Here is a 17,706-nt window from a genome sequence, read left to right on the forward strand (position 1 = left end):
CGGCCGACCAATGGCTTAACTTCATAACTCGGCCGACCAATGGTGTAACTTCATCACTGTCACAGACATTCGCGTTTGTAGGGCTGGCCCCGCTGTTGCGGTCCAGCCAAAAAAACAAAAAAAAAACAGTAATCAGGGCCCATGACCCTGGGGTCTTCAGTCCACTTCTCTAGCCCCTGTACTCCCCCTGGCCCATTTCAGCAAACATCCCCATTTCTGCTCTGACACTGATGTAACATTTACACCAACACCACAAGACTGCAGCGTATAGTCATACCGGAATGTATATATAATATATAACTACCGGGGGCGATACTGTAATATAATAACAAAAGCATAATTAAGAAAGCCAATCTGGCCATTTGGCCCCACAATCACATAAGGGGGGAGGGTCACTTTCGAAATATTCCTTCCTTTGAGGAAGTTTAAAGCGGGTCCCACAATTGGAGAGAGCGTTGTGTACACACCTGTACCTGTGTACACACCTGTATACACGGCCTGTACGCAGCCAGACTGTGGACTGGTGCTTAACCCCCCCCCCCCACTTTAAAACAAAAGGGCTGCCTTCTAAACCAGGACCCCACCCCCCCCTCGTCTAGCCTAACCCCCCGACCCCACACCCCATCGCCCCCATCACAGCACAGAAAGGGCACCCACAGTCTTCTGTGGAGATTCTTCCTGGGTTTTGGAGTCTTTTTATGTCCTTGATTCCCCAGTTCTGTCCAGTAGCAGCTGAGTAGGCTCCAGAGTGGGGGGGGGTTCCCCACAGTGTCTAGCGTTAGCATAGCATGGGGCACAACTACAGGGGGTTTCATTCAGGGAAAAGCGCAAGTTTCACACAATGGCGAAAGCACAAGTTCATTTTGTGAGTGTGAGTGAGTGTATGTATGTGTGGTATCTGTGTGAGTGAGTGTGTGTATGCGTGCATTTGTGTGTGGTACGTGTGTGTGTGTGCGTGCGCGTGTGCATGTGTGTGTGCGTGCGTGCGCATGGGTGTGCATGTGTCCGTGAGTATGTGCATGCGTGTGTGTGTACGTGTGCATGTGTGTGAGCGTGCGTGCGCATGTGTGTGTTCCTAAGCAGGTCCTGTGTAGGTTGGACGGTCATTGCTGTGATGCTGGGACCCCGGCCGGGTGAGGGGACGTTTGGGGCGCACCCTGCGGGGACTCAGAGGGTCAAAGTTCATCAGCAGGACTCAGAAGGTCAGAGGTCGTCAGCAGGACTCAGAGGGTCGGAGGTCGTCAGCAGGAGATGAGCAGGGGGTTGGCTCCTCCACGCTGGGCTCCGGAGCCGGTCTGAGGCCCCGCCCCTTCCGCGAGGAGCTCACAGGTGAGCAGCCGCTGGCAGAGGGCGTCGACCACCTGCAGTGCGTGGGAGGGGCCTAAAGAGTGACAGACAAGCAGGGGGAGGAGGAGACGGATAATATGATCAGTTAACGCCCCCATGTCCAAAGGCTTCGGACACAGAGAAACCACCCTGACCCCCTCCCCCAGCAGGACAAACCCCACTGCATCCCGCCCTTTCTACCACTGACGTCATGGTTCTGGGGAGTCCAATCTTATCCAAAAAGGGCCGGTGTGGATGCCGGTTTCGGTTTTAGCACACAAAAAAATGATAATGATAATAATAGTTTTAAACGTGCAAAGATGCTTTACGCTTATCCGTGATTGGCTTGTCAACTTCTTCATTGGCCAGTCAGTGAGATGATCACATGAACTTACCATGACCCGCTTTACTGCTGATGTCCAATGTGTCCATTAATATGCTTCCCAACGCTCTACGAGAGATATCCTATGGAGAGGGAGAGAGAGGGAGAGAGGGAGAGGAAGGGAGGGAGGGAGAGAGAGAGAGAGAGATGTGAGAATGAACAGATTTAGCGCCCTCTAGCTGTGCTCATGCAGTTTTGTGAAATCGTCAATGCAAGCAGCCGCAACACCGCATTCAAACACACAGTGGTGAAATGTGCATGTTTGCAAACCAGCACAGTAACCTTTAACCTGCTTAAGTTCTGTTGTGAATCACAGGAGCCTGCATGATTGCTCATAAACTAAAGGTTTGGCTTCTGTTGCCATGGAACCAACCGGGGCGTTTGTGATAATGTTTATTACTGCAAAATTATCCTGCGTCTGTTTACACTGAAAAGAATGCGACTATATCTTAACCTAGCAGATGCCCCCTCACCCAAAGAAAATTCCATTAAGCGTTTTACACACCGTGTATTACACAACTGGCTGTTTGCTGTGGCAACGGGTTAAATACCTCAGGGGGCCTGAAATGCCTAACCTTGCACTCTTCTGATTAAAAGGATTAGCGACAGCTAGCATTAAGCCTGATTTATACTTCGTCGCACGACCCTTTGCAACAAGTGTCGCATGATAAAAATGACGTATTCTCAACTGAAAAAAGTGTTGCACCCCTCTAGAATTTTGTTATGTCGCAGAACTTCATACTTTGTCATGCAGTGCTGATTGGACAGCCATATGGAACACTGAAATTTACTAGTCTGTTAGTACTGATGCTACACCTCAGTGTCGCCCTACTGCCATGTCAGTTTAGTGGGATCATGCTCAAGATTCATGCAGCATTAATGCAACTTTTACATCTTTGGGGCTCTGACACACCATCTTTGCTGTGTAAATTGACCGCCCCCTCGGGCGAATTAAGAACACTCTGATTATTTACAGTTCCGGCCTCGTTCCTTTTCCCACCAACCTGGAGTCTCAGGCCATATTTACTCAGGTGTGGTCTGTGTGATGTGGTCCGGAAGAGATTCTGTAACTAGGGATCCATTTAATTACAATACTGTGGGCTAACCACATGGGGGCGACAAAGATGGCTTGTTCCATCTCCAAACTCAGTGTATGAAGCAACGGGGACATCTACGATGCCGTATAGTGTTGCACCTTCTAACACAACTATTCAGACAAAAACAAACGTGCAGGAGTTTGTAGTCCACTGGTTTTTCCCTTAACACATTAACTTAAAAAGTTATTTAAAAAATAAACCCAATATAAAATAAAAAAATATTTTTTGGATATAGAAGATCTCTTGTGTCTAGAATGTGTTCTACAGTGTGTGGACAGCCACACTCAGGGGTGCTGTAAAAGGAGAGGAGTTGGGACAATTCTAAGGGCCCAGACTGACAGGGGCCCTCAAAAAATATTTGAACATGGCGATGCTTCACCTTGGCGCGTAGCTGCAGCAGCAGCGTCAGTGCGTCCGTCAGCTTCTCCTCCAGCAGGGACAGACGGACCCTCTCGGTCTCCACCATCTGCACCTCCACCCGCAGCATCTCCACCTCCTCCTGTCTGAACTGCACTGAACTGAGGGACTGAGAGAGAGGGAGGAGAGAGGGGTCCTCTTATAAAACCATAAAATATATTTAACTACGAAACTCTTTATGCTTCCTGTGTTGTGTGTCCATTACTCTGAGTGCAACACCAGCCTGTTTTGTGCTCTGAGTGTAACACCATCCTGTTCTGTGACCCCCACCTTGTCCAGGTCACTCTCCCTCTCCTCCGGATGGGTGTGACCCTTGTGGCCACGCCCTCTGAGCTCCACGGCCGCAGCGATGCCACCGTGGGGGTTGGCATGGAAACAGGTCTGTGAGATGAGCAGGTGACGGGCGGCTGTGTTCTGGCAGCTGCAGGAATGCGGAGGAGACAACACATCAGCTGTGTGTGTGTGTGTGTGTGTGTGCGTGTGTGTGTGTGTGTCTGTGTGTAGAGTGTGTGTGTGTGTGTGTGTGCGTGTGTGCAGGGTTTGTGTGTGAATGTGTGTGTGTCTGTGTGTAGAGTGTGTGTGCATGTGTAGGCTGTGTGTGTGTGTCTGTGTGTAGTGTGTGTGCGTGTGTAAGGTGTGTGTGTGTGTGTGTGTGTGTGTGCGTGTGTAGAGTGTGTGTGTGTGTGTGTGTGAGTGCGCGCATGAGTGTGTGCGCATATGTGAGTGCAAACATTCAAACAACACTGGCCAAACGTATCACTTAAAAGTATCACTTTAAATTATTCTGACTAATTCACTCTTGTTTTTCCCCCACTTTGGAGTCCCGCTCACCCTGCAACACTGAGCTCAGGCTCCACTGTCACTTCAGGAGAGAGCAGAGAGCCAGTGTGTAATTACTGTGTGTGTAGGGTGTGTGTGTGTCTGTGTGTAGAGTGTGTGTGTGTGGGTGTGTGTGTGTCTGTGTGTAGAGTGTGTGTGTGTGTGTGTGTGTGTGTCTGAGTGTAGAGTGTGTGTGTAATTACTGTGTGTGTAGGGTGTGTGTGTGTCTGTGTGTAGAGTGTGTGTGTAGGGTGTGTGTGTGTCTGAGTGTAGGGTGTGTGTGTGTGTGTCTCTGTCTGTGTGTGTAGGGTGTGTGTGTAATTACTGTGTGTGTAGGGTGTGTGTGTGTGTCTGTGTGTAGAGAGTGTGTGTGTGTGTGTGTGTGTCTGTCTGTGTGTGTAGGGTGTGTGTGTGTCTGTGTGTAGAGTGTGTGTGTGTGTGTGTGTCTGTGTGTAGAGTGTGTGTGTAATTACTGTGTGTGTGGGTGTGTGTGTGTCTGTGTGTAGAGTGTGTGTGTGTGTGTGTGTGTGTGTGTGTCTGAGTGTAGAGTGTGTGTGTGTGTGTCTGTGTGTAGAGTGTGTGTGTGTGTGTGTGTGTGTAGGGTGTGTGTGTGTCTGTGTGTAGAGTGTGTGTGTGTGTGTAGGGTGCTTGTGTGTCTGAGTGTAGAGTGTGTGTGTGTGTGTGTGTGTCTGTCTGTGTGTGTAGGGTGTGTGTGTGTCTGTGTGCAGAGTGTGTGTGTAATTACTGTGTGTGGTGTGAAAGGAACACCAGCAATTACACATTCACTCTGCTTTCTGCTAGGGTTACAGACAGCTTTCATTTTAAACAAAGACCCAGTTAGTCAAAGTTTTCATTCATAAAACTGAACATTACTCTGGCAGGGCTCGGTGTCGGGCCAATCTGGGGCCACGCCTACTGGTTAAGTAGAGTTCAGACAACTGGGCTGTGTTATCTAATCAGCCCAGATGTGTGTACCTACTTAACCAGTAGGTGTGGCCCCAAATAGCCCCAATCTGTATGTGAGTATGTGTCACAGGTATTGAATGTAGAATGTGCTTACCCTTTAGCACAGCAGCGTAGCCTGTTCAGCATCCTCTTCACCTCCACCAGACAGCACTGCCCTTCCTCGCTTCCCCTCTCCTCCTCTTCCTCATCCGAGGCAGCCCGGCCCTCTACCGCCCTCTGGAGGCCTTCCTCCACTGTGCGGCAGAGAGGACTGAGGTCAAAGTTCATCCACATTCACTAAACCAGCGGTAACCAGCCCTGTTCCTGGAGATCTACTGTCCTGTAGGTTTGCATTCCAACTCTGACAAAACACACCCCATTCAACAGCTAGAGATCTTGTTCAGCTGCCAATTAGCAGAATCAGGTGTTAAATGAAAATCTACAGAATGGTTGATCTCCAGGAACAGGGTTGGTTACCACTGCACTGAACCCTTAAAACTCAACACCCCCCATGGCTAGCTGGGGGTGCACACTCTGCACCTTCCTACCAAAGCATAGAATTTGCCAAAAAAAGGTTGATCACAAGAGAGGTTGGTTTGCCTTAATAATTGATTGCTTAATTGGTTACTTGGCTGAGCGTGACTTAATTGGTTAATTGGATGAGCGTGAATTAATTGGTTAATTGGGTGGGTGTGGCTCACCTCCTTTGCTGCTGGGCTCGTCTCTTCCTGTGGGTGAGTGGCGTAGGGGGATGTGACGGGGTTCACGGGTCAGGGGTGCTGGGCCGTCCCACTCATCTCTGTTTGCTCTGCAGGTGCACTGGCTCCTGAGGTTCAGAGGTCAGGGGTCAGAGTTCATAAAGCAAAAAAAAAAAAAATAAAATCCACCAAGAATAAAACACTTGCAAAATGCAGATTTTGCAGCTAACGTTTGGATTAAATTCTCTGTACTAAACCTCCGTCCACCAGATACACAACTAAAATGGAGAAACACGTGGGACTTGAATCCTGTACCGTCCTTTCCGAAAACGCACTTTTGTTGAAATGTTGATTTTGTGTGGTGCATAAACTTTTTCTGGGAGAGAGAAGTAATCACTGTGTATTTAATTTTTTCACAAAAGTCATTCATAAGTTGACTTAATCTGGATGTTTTGCATTTCACTGACAATAATACTTAGCTTTATGTATATGTGTGAACCGATCTGTTGTGTGAGATAAAATTAGACAGCACAATGAAAAGGTGCCTCATTTCCTGTCCTGTTGCCTTACATTTAATCCATTTTCCAAACACTGATTAACCCTTTAAGGTGCGAGATCACAAATACGTGACCAGAATGTTCTTAACTTGAACATTCTAATGCTGGTGACGCAATCACTACTGGTGTCTGACAGCAGTGGAGTTCTAGAACACTGGCTTAAAATTTTGAAGAAAAAAAAAAAAAAAAACATTCCAAAAAACGTACTCTGCAAAAGGTTAAAAAACAAACAGGATTCATTGACACTTTAAAAGTTAGCTGGCCCTGGGGGGGTCGATACCTCCCCCAGCAGTTTGTTTAAGCCAGAGAAGAAGCTGCTGAGTTTGACGGTTTCCGTCACCACAAGGAGCCCAGGGGTGAAAGAGATTAACGCTTCAGACAATTAGGCAAGGTACTTCGTTAGCGTCTGAGAGCCGCCATTCGCGGCGTGGGAGGTGTTTGTGTGCCATTTAGCAGATGACTGAGAGGATAAACAGAGGACCAGGAAATCCCCACAGGAGGCCCGGGACGGAGAGCTCGGGAGCGGGTGGGCAGGGCAGGCGAGCTGGGGGATTAGCTAGGCCGCACTGGAAGGGTTTTTAGAAGAATAAACATTTACTTTTCCTGAGTCAACTTCGTTTAGGTTATCTCCACGGCCCTTATCACTGTGTCGCCTCCCAGTCTGGGGATGTGAAGAAGTTAACGCATAGCATAGCGTGAGCTATGTTAGCATGAGCATAGCATGAGCTATGTGAGCATTAGCATAGCATGAGCTATGTGAGCATTAGCATAGCGTGATCTATGTGAGCATTAGTGTAGCGTGAGCCTCTGTAATTCAATTACTATTAAATTAACTGCCACAATCTAATTCACAATTCAAGAATTAAGGAATCAATGCTGGAAGTGCTTGAATTGTTTTTATCTACTCATTCTTTGTTTCATTGATGTCTGTTATTGCATGAATTTAGCACTTATTGCACTGACTGAGTAGGATTTCCTGGTAAAATAAAAGGTTAGATAAAGAAAATAAAAATGGATGAATGCTCAGTACCTGTGACCTTTGGATTATAAGTCAGGTTGGGCCACGCTGACCCCCCACACACACGTAGGTTCACACTTTCCAAACAACAGGAGGGACTGGTGACCCCCCCACCCCACACACACACATACCCACCCATCCCTCCCGAGGTGAACAGACTGACTCCCTGTAATTTGAAAGCTCTCAGGACCACAGAGAGGGGAAGGGAGAGAGATAGGGAGAGAGAGGGAAAGGGAGAGAGATAGAGAGATTCTGTCAAGGCTATGCCTGGATAGAGATGAATATGTATTAAGGACTTCCTTCACACACACACAGTCACACACAGACACACACACACACACACACAGTCACACACAGACACACAACACACACACAGCATCACATACACACAGACACACACACAAATACACACACGCACACACACACATATACACACGCACACACACTCTCACACACACACATACACACAAACGCACACGCACACACACACACGTGCACACACACACACACACACACACACAGGCCTGTTTGTGCACAGGCAGGTTCAGTCTCGTTTGTTGCAGATTGCTCCCCTTGTCGTAGGCCCTGACCAGGCTGCTCATTAACCTGAGCCCACCTGGTTAATGAGCAGCCATGATTAAAAACAGCTGCCCTCCCATTCGCTTGCCTGCCACTGTCAGCCAATCACAGCAAAGTTCCACAGAGTATCCCAGCAGCCTCTATTCTCTCACCACCCCACCCCCCCCCCCCAACCTGAATTTGCATTCAGATGCACTGAGGAGAGGGGAGGGGAGAGGTGTTAATTAAAAATTAAAATGCAGAAGAAAATGGACTCATCGGCGACTAAATGGCCCCCCCTACCCCATGCTGGGGTCTTGTGTATTAAACCTACACCCCCCCTTACCCCCTTCCCTTTTCTCACCAGTCAGGCGGGGGGGGGGGGGGGGGGGGGGGGTCTTTTATCTACAAGCTGCTGCCCCAACCTCTCCCCACCTGCAACTTGTGCATTCAAATGGATTTACCACTATTCTGCCCTCTATGTTTAATTTAGGAATCCCCTCTCCCCAGTCTAAATACCCCACCCCCCACTCCTCACTCCCCACTTCCAGAGCAGTGGAGGTCAGGACAGAATCTCTTTCTCACTGTTTTTTTTGTCTTTTCACTCTCAGTCTTTGTGAAAGCACCTACTAACAGGGCTTCAACACGATTCCGTACGGGTCCCTGAACTGACCATTTCACAGGATATTAACCCCTGTCCGCCCCCCCCCATTCATCCGGGGTGGGAAAACCGGAATTCCACTCATTCAGAAACAAGCTGAAATTCCGCACGGGAATCCCGGGGATTCCGCTACGCGCAGCGACTCCACGCTAATCCCCGGCCCTTCCCGCTAACAGACGCCTCCAGATGGGAGCTGTCCCTCCAACAGGAAGGAAAACACCCGTCTGTGGACAATGTTTTTTTTTTTTTTGTTTTTTTTTTTTTGCGAGGGGGAATTCTTGAATACACACGATGGACCTGGGCCTGTCTGAGAATGGGACAGGGACACAATGGGCCTACAGTGATTTTTTTTGGATACCCCTCTCCCCTGTCACCCCCCCGACAGTTACACAGAATAACAGAGTGAATCAGGAAGGCCTGGCCTGAGCGTTCACCTCTACAGGAAACAGAAGAGAACCTGCACTCTCCAGATACTAATCTCCCTAATGACAGGCCAGAGAACACAAGCTGTTCCCAGGCTCGCACTCTCCCCCAATCTGCGTGTCTGTCTCTCGCTCTCTCACTCTGTCTCCATCACTCTTTCTCTCCCTCTCTCTTTCACTCCTCTCTCTCACTCTCTCACTCTGTCTCCATCACTCTTTCTCTCCCTCTCTCTTTCACTCCTCTCTCTCACTCTCTCACTCTGTCTCCATCACTCTTTCTCTCCCTCTCTCTTTCACTGCTCTCCCTCTCTCTCTGTCTCCATCACTCTTTCTCTCCCTCTCTCTTTCACTGCTCTCCCTCTCTCTCTGTCTCCATCACTCTTTCTCTCTCTTTCACTCCTTCTTCCTCTCGTTCACTCCCCCTTTTCTCTCTCTTTCACTACCTCTCTTTCTCTCAGAGTCTCTCTCTCCGTCTGTGAGTAAGACATATATTTTCATGAATAACACATATGACCATAATGAATAAGTTTTTTAAATGTTTTTGTATATTTCCGTGATTTAATCATTGGTTCCTTCGGTCACCTGGAGTCCTGTAAGAGGCTCGTACCTGTAATTTCACAGGTACCACCAGTCAGAACACCTGGTACCTGATGCCTGCATGCGGAGGGAGAAATCAGAGCAACACACACATGGCTGTGGGCTGCTACCTTTCATTCAGCCTCCTGGAAAGATTTGAGTTTTAACTGGGTGCGTGACCTCTCTTATCATTGGTCAGATTTAGACAGCTGGACTTATCACTTTTCATTGGTCAGATTCATCCAGATAGACATGTCTTATCATCTCTTATCATTGGTTAGATTAATCCAGTTGGTGACATTTCTTATCATTGGTCAGGTTTACTCAGTTGTGTTTGTCTTGCCCCTTATCATTGGTCAGATGTATCCAGATGGACTTGTCTTATCTCCCACCATTGGTCAGATTTATCCAATTGGGCCTAAATTGTGGGAACCCTGCTGTCATGGTCAGATTTAACCAGTTGGGCCAACCCTGAGAATGAGGCTGGTACCTGGGAGTCGGGTTCCAGGCTCTTACCTGTCCCTCTGTCTGTCAGCCTCCAGCTGTCGAACCCGAGCCTGCAGATGGGGAACCAGCCTGGCCTGCTCCTGGATCTCCCGGACCCGGTCCAGCCCGCGGGACAGCGCTGACCGCGCCTCCTCCGCCTTCCTCTTCATCTGCCCGTTCTCCCTCTGCAGCCGCAGCACCGCCCCCTCCAGCCTGCGGCTCTCCTCATTGGCCGCCCCAAGCTCCGCCTCCAGCCGCTGGTTGAACCTCATTGCCTCTTCCAGCTGTCCGTCGCGGGACGCCCGAATCAGCTCCAGCTCCCTCAGGAGGTCCCTGGCGCCCCGGGGGACTCCCGCCGCGGGCGCCGCCCCCGGCCGCTCCGCCGCCCTCGCCTCCCTAGGCTCCTCCCTCCCTCGCCCCCGAGGCCACGCCCCCCTCTCCCGCCGCAGGGTCACCTCCAGCGCCAGGCAGCGGGCGTCGCTGGCCTGCAGGGCCGCCCGCAGGTCCTCCACCAGCTCGCGGAGGCCCGCGTTCTCCATCTCTGCCTGCTGTAGCGCTGCCCCCTGTAGGCTGGAGTCTGCCACTGCAGTTAACAAATAGGGGATCGAAAGGGGTTCGGAAACAGAGATTGTGTTATTTTCTGATTGTACCAGAAAGCAACAACCAATGTTGAATAGGATAGATTACATAATTTTGTATAACCTGTAAAATAAACATGGATATATGGATAATCAACATGTTCACCCTTCAGTATAGTACTCCAGGTTTCCAGGTGTCTAATATTTCCCCGGCTTTTAGACACCGATTGCTAGAAATTGAGTTTTATGGGTTGCATTAACCTGACACTTAACTCCAATAACAAAATTCAGATTGCTTTTGCACCTTTTTTGGCATCAAGCATATCCACTACTTATCCAGTACAAATTACACAGATTAAATTTGTCACATAAAATCTATTTATACAGCTAGATATTTTACTGAAGCAATTCAGGCCCGATCCCCTGCTTAAGGGTAGGATGGCAGTAGCCCAGCAGGAAATCAAACACTCAACTTTCGAGTTGCAAACTGAGTTGCTACGTCATTAATCTACGCTGTCACACCGCGCACTCTATTAAAAAAACCAGCTGGGAAATTGTCTGTGAATAAAGTCATTTTTTAAATTCTCCCTTTAGTGCGGTGTCACTTTCTGGAATAGCGTTCTCTTGGGTTACGGCATCATAAAGACCCAGCTCCAGGGCGCGTAACCGTATACACGGTCTTTAATTAATGAGCGAATCGGATCTTGTTTCCATCAAGGCTCTCTGTTCACGGGATAAGGTAGAAGGATATTTGCGATCAAAAGCCCGCGTGCCGTGATTCGTGCCTCTGGGCTGTCTGACTTGTTGGTATGAAAATATCACGTGAAGGACAATCAAAAGGTGAAACTGGATGACAACACATACTTTTGGTTTGCAGTGTTTCCAAGACGCGTTTCAGGTTGCAGCCAAGAACGGCTAACTTATGACAACTTACAGGCTATCAGTAACAAACACGTTTGAAAACAATGGAGAAGAAAAACGTGCAGCAAGCGACCAAACGACATTTTTGAGTGCGAGATGCCAGATATAGCTGGATTGGGAGGGGAGGGCGCGCGCACTAGATTTAGGCTATTATACAGTATTTCGTTAACGCACATGCAAAAGTATACCCTGCTTCACATCAGCAGCATTTAGCTTCACTTGGAAATCAAGTATTGTTTGGTAGTAAATACATACGGCTCTTCTCCTCCAACTCTCCGGCGCAGTGGTGGAGATTTTCCAGTTTCAGAATGGAAGCAGGTCTCGGCATTCGCCTTGTGTCCGACAGAGCGTCTTTGGACAGGTCGAAGCTGACGCTCTTTCTCTTACGCGCCCGCGGCCACCGGAGCCTGATCTCGCGCTCGATGTGCTCCGTCTCCTCGGTCACGGGGAGGCGCGCGTTTGGCTTGCCGTTTCGCACGCGCAGGCTGAAGTGCCCGCAGAGCCGCGCGTGAAAGTCTTTGAAGTGCAGCTGGGTGGGCAGCCCGGACAAAATCCCCGCAGTTTCGTCCGCGTCTCCCTTCTCTTTCGCACCATCGCTGGAGTCGAAAAGCCCCAGGACTTGACACAGTAGCGTGAAATCCTCAGCGGTAACGAGATCGAATCCGTTGCGGTATGCCAGGTGGTGGAATATCTCCTGCAGGTACTGGTCGATGCCTGTTGCGAGGACCACGATCTCGTTTTCCACCCCGGGATCCGGGTCGTAATGGTGGGCTAAAGCGCTCTGTAGCCACTCGCTCTTGCGACACGCGCGAATCGCTACCTGGGAAGCGCTGGGAGCAGCGTCTACTTTCGAGCTCAGACTGTCCTGCATGGTAAGTTCAAGAAGTCAAAACTTGTTAAGATCTCATTTCAAGCCCAACAAAGCACACAGACCGCCAGGAACATGTCAAAATGTACAGTGATTAAATAGTCAAAACGATTAAATTATTCATCTGGTCCATGAAAGAAATGTCATGATTCACAGTCTTGCAGTGCCGGTGATAGCATCCTTCTCGTGCGTCCGCTTGCGAGGTGTGTGTGTGTGTGTGTGTGTGTGTGTGACTCCTCCTTCATTCAGCGGTCCTGCACAACCCCTACCGAACACAGAGGAGGGCGGGGATGGAGCGGGAAGTTTTCAATTTACTCCTCAGTTCCACTTCACGCACCTCGGCGCCGCCCACGAGCTGCTGCTCTCTATGGTTTTGTCTAAGACCCAAGATGAAGGAAATCCCCGAGCCGCAAGAATTCGGCGCCTCGTTCCGCGGGGTGCGACACGCCACGGATCATAAACTGTTAAAGTGAGGTAATTTCCAAAGGAATCCTGACAGTTCAAATATTAGCGTAGGGAGTTGCCTGAACTTGCTCTTGAGTTATGCCACTCCCACTCCTAAGGAAAGACTAGTCTTCAGGGTGACTGCGATTGGGTTTGCACCACGCTGTTCGGCAAAACAATACAAAGTTAGGATCTGGTAAATATCGTACTTAATGATGTCTTTTAACCCTATATTTAATGTAATGTCTATTTTGACGGCATAATTGCATATGAACACGCCATAAAACACCACCCCTAGACACTATGCAAATATGTAGTATGGCAATTCACCATCAGTTTGCACGTTAAAATACTTATGCTGCACGTCATGGCTAAAGCACTAATTAATTCTACAAATGTGCAATTGCGTGGAGTGTAGCAATGTACACACACGCGAGTCAGCCTGTTTCAATTTTACGATAAATTAGCAACGACTTGAATTGTGAGAAACATGACGGCTCCAGATATGGGCAGGATTGGCACTATGGATAATTAGCTACACAAATATTATTTGTACTCATTTATTGGGGCTCGCCGTGGTGTAGCCGCTCTTGTAGTTGTGTGGTTGTTCTGGGGTGAGGGGGGAGGGAGGGAGGGATAGGGTCGAGTGTCGGCGTATCAGCCTGTTTTCTCTGAAATAAAAGGCTTGTTTCAAAAATGAAAGGGCTTTTAGACAGACCGCAGTAAAACAAGGGTGAGTGTGGCAGACGGAAGGGGGAGGCCGAAGTGCTGTCGGCCTTGCTCTGTTTTATGGAGTGGAAATAACGGGGTCGGTGGACGCGGCTGTTTTATGCGGTGCCCGCGCGCCATATGTTTTGCCAGAGTTCTGCGACACAATAGTGCGTCACCAAAAAAAAAAAAAAAAGAACCCCACAAAAAACGGCCGGAGCGAACAAAATAGGGAGACTGAAATTTACGGCCGTGAAGGGTCCCGCGTGTCAACAGCTGCAGTGTGTCTGTGCCTTTGCTCCTCACCGTGACCTTTGAACCCTGTCTCGCCCCCCGCCGGAAGAGCTGTGGCCAGCGTCTCCTGGAGACCAGGAGCGGGTTATCGCTGCCTATATGAGAGAGCCATGAGTCAGAACGCGTCGCGTGCGTTGCTATGGCTGAAGAGCCGTACGCCTTTTTTTTTTTTCCCCCTCCGTCGTGCTTTGAGAAGTTTTGCCCGGTTACGGACTGTTCTTGAACAATCCAAAAGCACAAAATTCCGTGTTATGATCTCAGGTCAGAGAACAACAAATGCCGAATATGCTTAACTAAAGTTAAATGACACACAGGGCTGCACAGAAAAACGTCCAGTGTTGTTTCAACTCTAACGGAGTCCAACAGGGACCCCATTTGTACTCTGTAAGAGTCGATTCAACACTGAACATTTTACTGTGTGCGTTCTGAAACAAATTACCAGTAATTTATCGTTAGAACTGTCGTTTCATATCCATCGCACTCAAGTTTGAAATTAACTTGGAGCAAAAGTTTCCTGGAAGAGGTCAGTGAGGCGATGAACTCGAAAGGCAGCTCTTAGCTGGGTGCACAAATTCAGCTGCCCTTTTCCTGGCCGGCTTTGGAGAGCAATTGTTATGGCTTCCCGAACGGTGAGTTTTATAGAGCTGACGGAGCCGTGTCTAGTCTTGCCTCCGTCAGGGTGTGCTCAGGCGACGCTCCTGCCCTGTCGCTGCAGCCCCGCAGTCCACAGGTGGGCTTCCCCCGACAGGTAAGAGCGTCTCAACCGCTCTGGCCCCGATTGCATCGTCCTGCCGCAGCTGCCAGACTAAATAAAACGCTGCGGTGTGGGGAGATGTGATCCATTACAGATTACGCAAACAAACTGCTTTCACTTTTCATTTCAAATCTCATTTTCAGCTCACTTCTAAAGGAATAACACAGTGTGTTCATTTTCATCAAAACAGAGCCTGTCCACAGACTCATAGCATTTGTACACTGCAAAAAAGTCTCTTAAGTGTTGTAGTCTTGTAATGAGACTTGAGATCTTATTATTTTGAAGTTGAAAATATTAGCTTGTTTTAAGTTACTGTTTGCTTGACAAGTGAAATTGTCTTACCCCCCACTGGCAAATCTTGAAATGAGTCAAACTGTCTCACCTCATTGGCACTATTTTTGTCTTATTTAGCAAAAAAAGTAATGGGAATAAGACTAAAATAGCTGTTGCGTTCGACTTATTTGTTGGTTTTTGCAGTGTAGGGAAGGTTTTATATCCCCTTAGAATTCACTGGAAATTATTATTTCACTGCTGTTTTTAAAAATTATTTCTTCCAGGGGGTTATGGTTGGGGTGGGGGGGGGGTTGTTCTCTGTGTCTATCGCGTTTCAACCCCCCCCAATATTCAAACTACAGTTACGCCCTTGAAATTGAGCTGTATAATGACTGCCTTTGTTTTAAAGTTGGGACAGCTCAGTTCATTTTAGTGAGGCTGCAGTTTGGGGTTTTACAGAGCACAGACGAGTCCTGCGGTCGAAGCTGTTAGCGTTAGCGACATTCCCGCGAATTCCGCGCGGACGGCGGCTGCAGCTCGCCGCGGGAGCGTGTTAGCGGTGCGCCGCGCCGCTCCGCGCCGCTCCGCGCACAGGCCCGTTTCCAGAGGGGCGAGGTGAGGGTTTTAACGCACCCCTTTGTTGCCCCGGTCGTGTTAAAGGCCACCTGGATAGCGAGCGGGACAGATGGTGCTGGGGGCCTTTATGTACATTTTATGTCCCCCCCCCCACCCGGTTTTTATGGGTTAGCTCCAGCAGCAGCTCTGGTCTGGACTGGGCTGACTCGCTTTGCACATGTACCCCCCCTACCCCACCCCATCCCACTCCAAACGCACAAATACCCCCCGCCCAGGATAACTATAAATATCTGCCCCTTCCCCGCTCACCCTGGCCTGTTCCGGGACAATGGGGGCAGATTTACTAGAGGGGAACTTTATACCCGACCCGGAGGGGGCTGATCTGTTGGCCTGCCCCCCCCCCCCCCCCCCCCCCCACTCCCAGCAGCTGCCCCTCTGCTGCAACTCCTATACCACAGTTATAAACACGGGTTGTTTTGATCCTGGATGCCGATTGGCTGAGGCCGTGTTCTACAGCGATTGTAAATCCGATGCAGTGACAGTTATTCATCACTACATTACCAGTAGTGATTGTGACATCAGCATTAGAATGTTCAGTTAAGAACACTCTAATCACATACTTGTGATGTTATATCTTTAAAGGGTTAATGTGTCCTGTGTTTATTATCAGTTATTACATTCGTGATTTTTAAATTACCGTTATCATTTCTCACGTTCTGTTCTGTTTGTGTGAAGTTGTGAAGTTTTGTATTATTATTTAACGATTAACTGCTCACTTACGATTGAGTGTACACTGCTCTTTGTTTGGATATTCCTAATTCCTTCTGAGAGGTGGGTTCCTAAAGATTATGAGCCCCTTATAATTAGCAAATACATTTTACTATGACCCATCCCTGAACAACCGCATGTGCTGTGCGTTTGGAACAGTGCATGTGACATGTGTAGTGTTAACTATGTGGATTAACTGACCCCCCCCCCCCCCCCCCCCCCCACACGTAATTCTTTCCCACACGCATCATGACAGCCTTCCATGAGCTCAACCATGAGAAGGTTCAATGCGACGGCAGATGGGGGGGCTGGGTTTGGGTTGGGTTGGGTTGGGTTGGGGGGGGTCACCAGTGACTGTGCTGGAATGATGGAATGTGACTGAATGTTTTTTTAAAAGGCGAGCGAAAATCACTCACTGGTGTGGAAGGTGTGTCAGGCGGTGACAGGGCGACGTGTCCAAGCCCCCCCCCCCGTCCCCCCGTTGGAATGACCGCACTTTAAACTCTGACAAGCCCCTCCCCCGTTTCCCTAAAGCCCTGCTACTCAAATCACAGCCTTCGAGTTCCAAGAACTGCTGGTTTTCCACCCTCCCTTTACCTGGGAATCAGGTGTGAAGACAGTCTGGCCAATCAGTAGCACTAATTGTTCAATTAATTACCTGTGAGGTCCATATTTGAGTATCCATGCACTAAAGCTTCCATTACCAATTTTACCGTCCTTTGATACATTTCGATTGTCTGCTTTACAGAGCTGGCCCTGGGGTTCTTGTGTCCCCAGTGTTCCAACTAACTTGAATTGTGTGGCCCAGGGATGGTCAATCAGGCCACGTTTGGTTGAAAAGTGAAAGACTTCTAGCCAACTAGAACATGCCCAGGCCTTATCCAGGTAAAACCTGAGCTGTACTGGGTGGTTAGCCTAGTCCGTTTACATCAAAATGTTCCTCAACCTAGCTGTCCGGCCATCTAGACGTCTAGATTCCAGTTTTTGCTCACTAGGAATGGGCTGCAACTTCCAGGGAAGCGAATGCCACATTTGGGGTGACAGACCCCTCAGTCAGGGGCAGGATGGAGGTAAACTAATGTGGATGTCCATGCCGACACTGCAAAATCTGTTTCTACATGCAGCTTTTGGCCTCTAGCGTAGGTGTTTATTGGGTTTTGTGTTCCTTCCAAATATTTAATCAGATAACTGTTAAGATTTTTATCATAAGTACTGAAATCAGTTCCAAGAAGTGGGGAAAACGCATAATGTTTTTATTTATTTATTTTTTTTATCGTTAAGGTAAGCAGATGTAAAATAATCAGAGCCCAATGCTGGGGGAATTATATAAAGCATGCAACGAGTTGGTTCTTGTTTTAAATGCATGACATCAGGTCTGAAACACAAGTAATTAATTTTTTTTAAATGATGCTTTAAAGCAATCCACAAATCCATTTGGCACACATGCAGTGTGTGCTACTCTTTATTCTATAATATTTGCAGATGGTTTATCACAGGCCCAGACATGGTCTCGGATTAATTATGCGAGGAAAACCTCCTCTCTGTTTTCTGATTCAGACT

General features: G+C 48.6%; 1 protein-coding gene across 2 annotated transcripts; it reads right to left on the reverse strand.

Annotated features, from left to right (window-relative positions):
* Positions 1–1,082: 1,082 nt before the first annotated feature.
* LOC118208403 (EF-hand and coiled-coil domain-containing protein 1-like) lies at positions 1,083–12,520 on the reverse strand. 2 transcript variants are annotated; one of them, XM_035383043.1, is made up of 8 exons: positions 11,717–12,520; positions 9,993–10,539; positions 5,688–5,812; positions 5,102–5,240; positions 3,493–3,643; positions 3,185–3,331; positions 1,722–1,791; positions 1,083–1,381 (listed from the first exon to the last, which is right to left on the reverse strand). In XM_035383043.1, exons 1-8 carry the CDS (start codon positions 12,330–12,332, stop codon positions 1,242–1,244), a joined length of 1,935 nt encoding a protein of 644 aa, XP_035238934.1. In that variant the 5' UTR covers positions 12,333–12,520; the 3' UTR covers positions 1,083–1,241. The 2 variants fall into 2 exon arrangements, with proteins under 2 accessions (XP_035238934.1, XP_035238933.1); XM_035383042.1 differs by having other exon boundaries at positions 9,993–10,545.
* Positions 12,521–17,706: the final 5,186 nt, after the last annotated feature.

Source organism: Anguilla anguilla, chromosome 11 (assembly GCF_013347855.1).
Source record: "Anguilla anguilla isolate fAngAng1 chromosome 11, fAngAng1.pri, whole genome shotgun sequence".
NCBI lineage: Eukaryota > Metazoa > Chordata > Actinopteri > Anguilliformes > Anguillidae > Anguilla > Anguilla anguilla.

What these genes read in the sequence shown, in the direction of transcription:
- LOC118208403 (XM_035383042.1), bottom strand. Translation starts at nt 12,332, where the DNA reads ATGCAGGACAGTCTGAGCTCGAAAGTAGACGCTGCTCCCAGCGCTTCC. An exon ending in AGAGTTGGAGGAGAAGAGCC is followed by an intron (nt 10,546 to 11,716) that starts GTATGTATTTAC and finishes TGTTAACTGCAG; the next exon opens with TGGCAGACTCCAGCCTACAG. An exon ending in CTACGCTGCTGTGCTAAAGG is followed by an intron (nt 3,644 to 5,101) that starts GTAAGCACATTC and finishes GCATTCCTGCAG; the next exon opens with CTGCCAGAACACAGCCGCCC.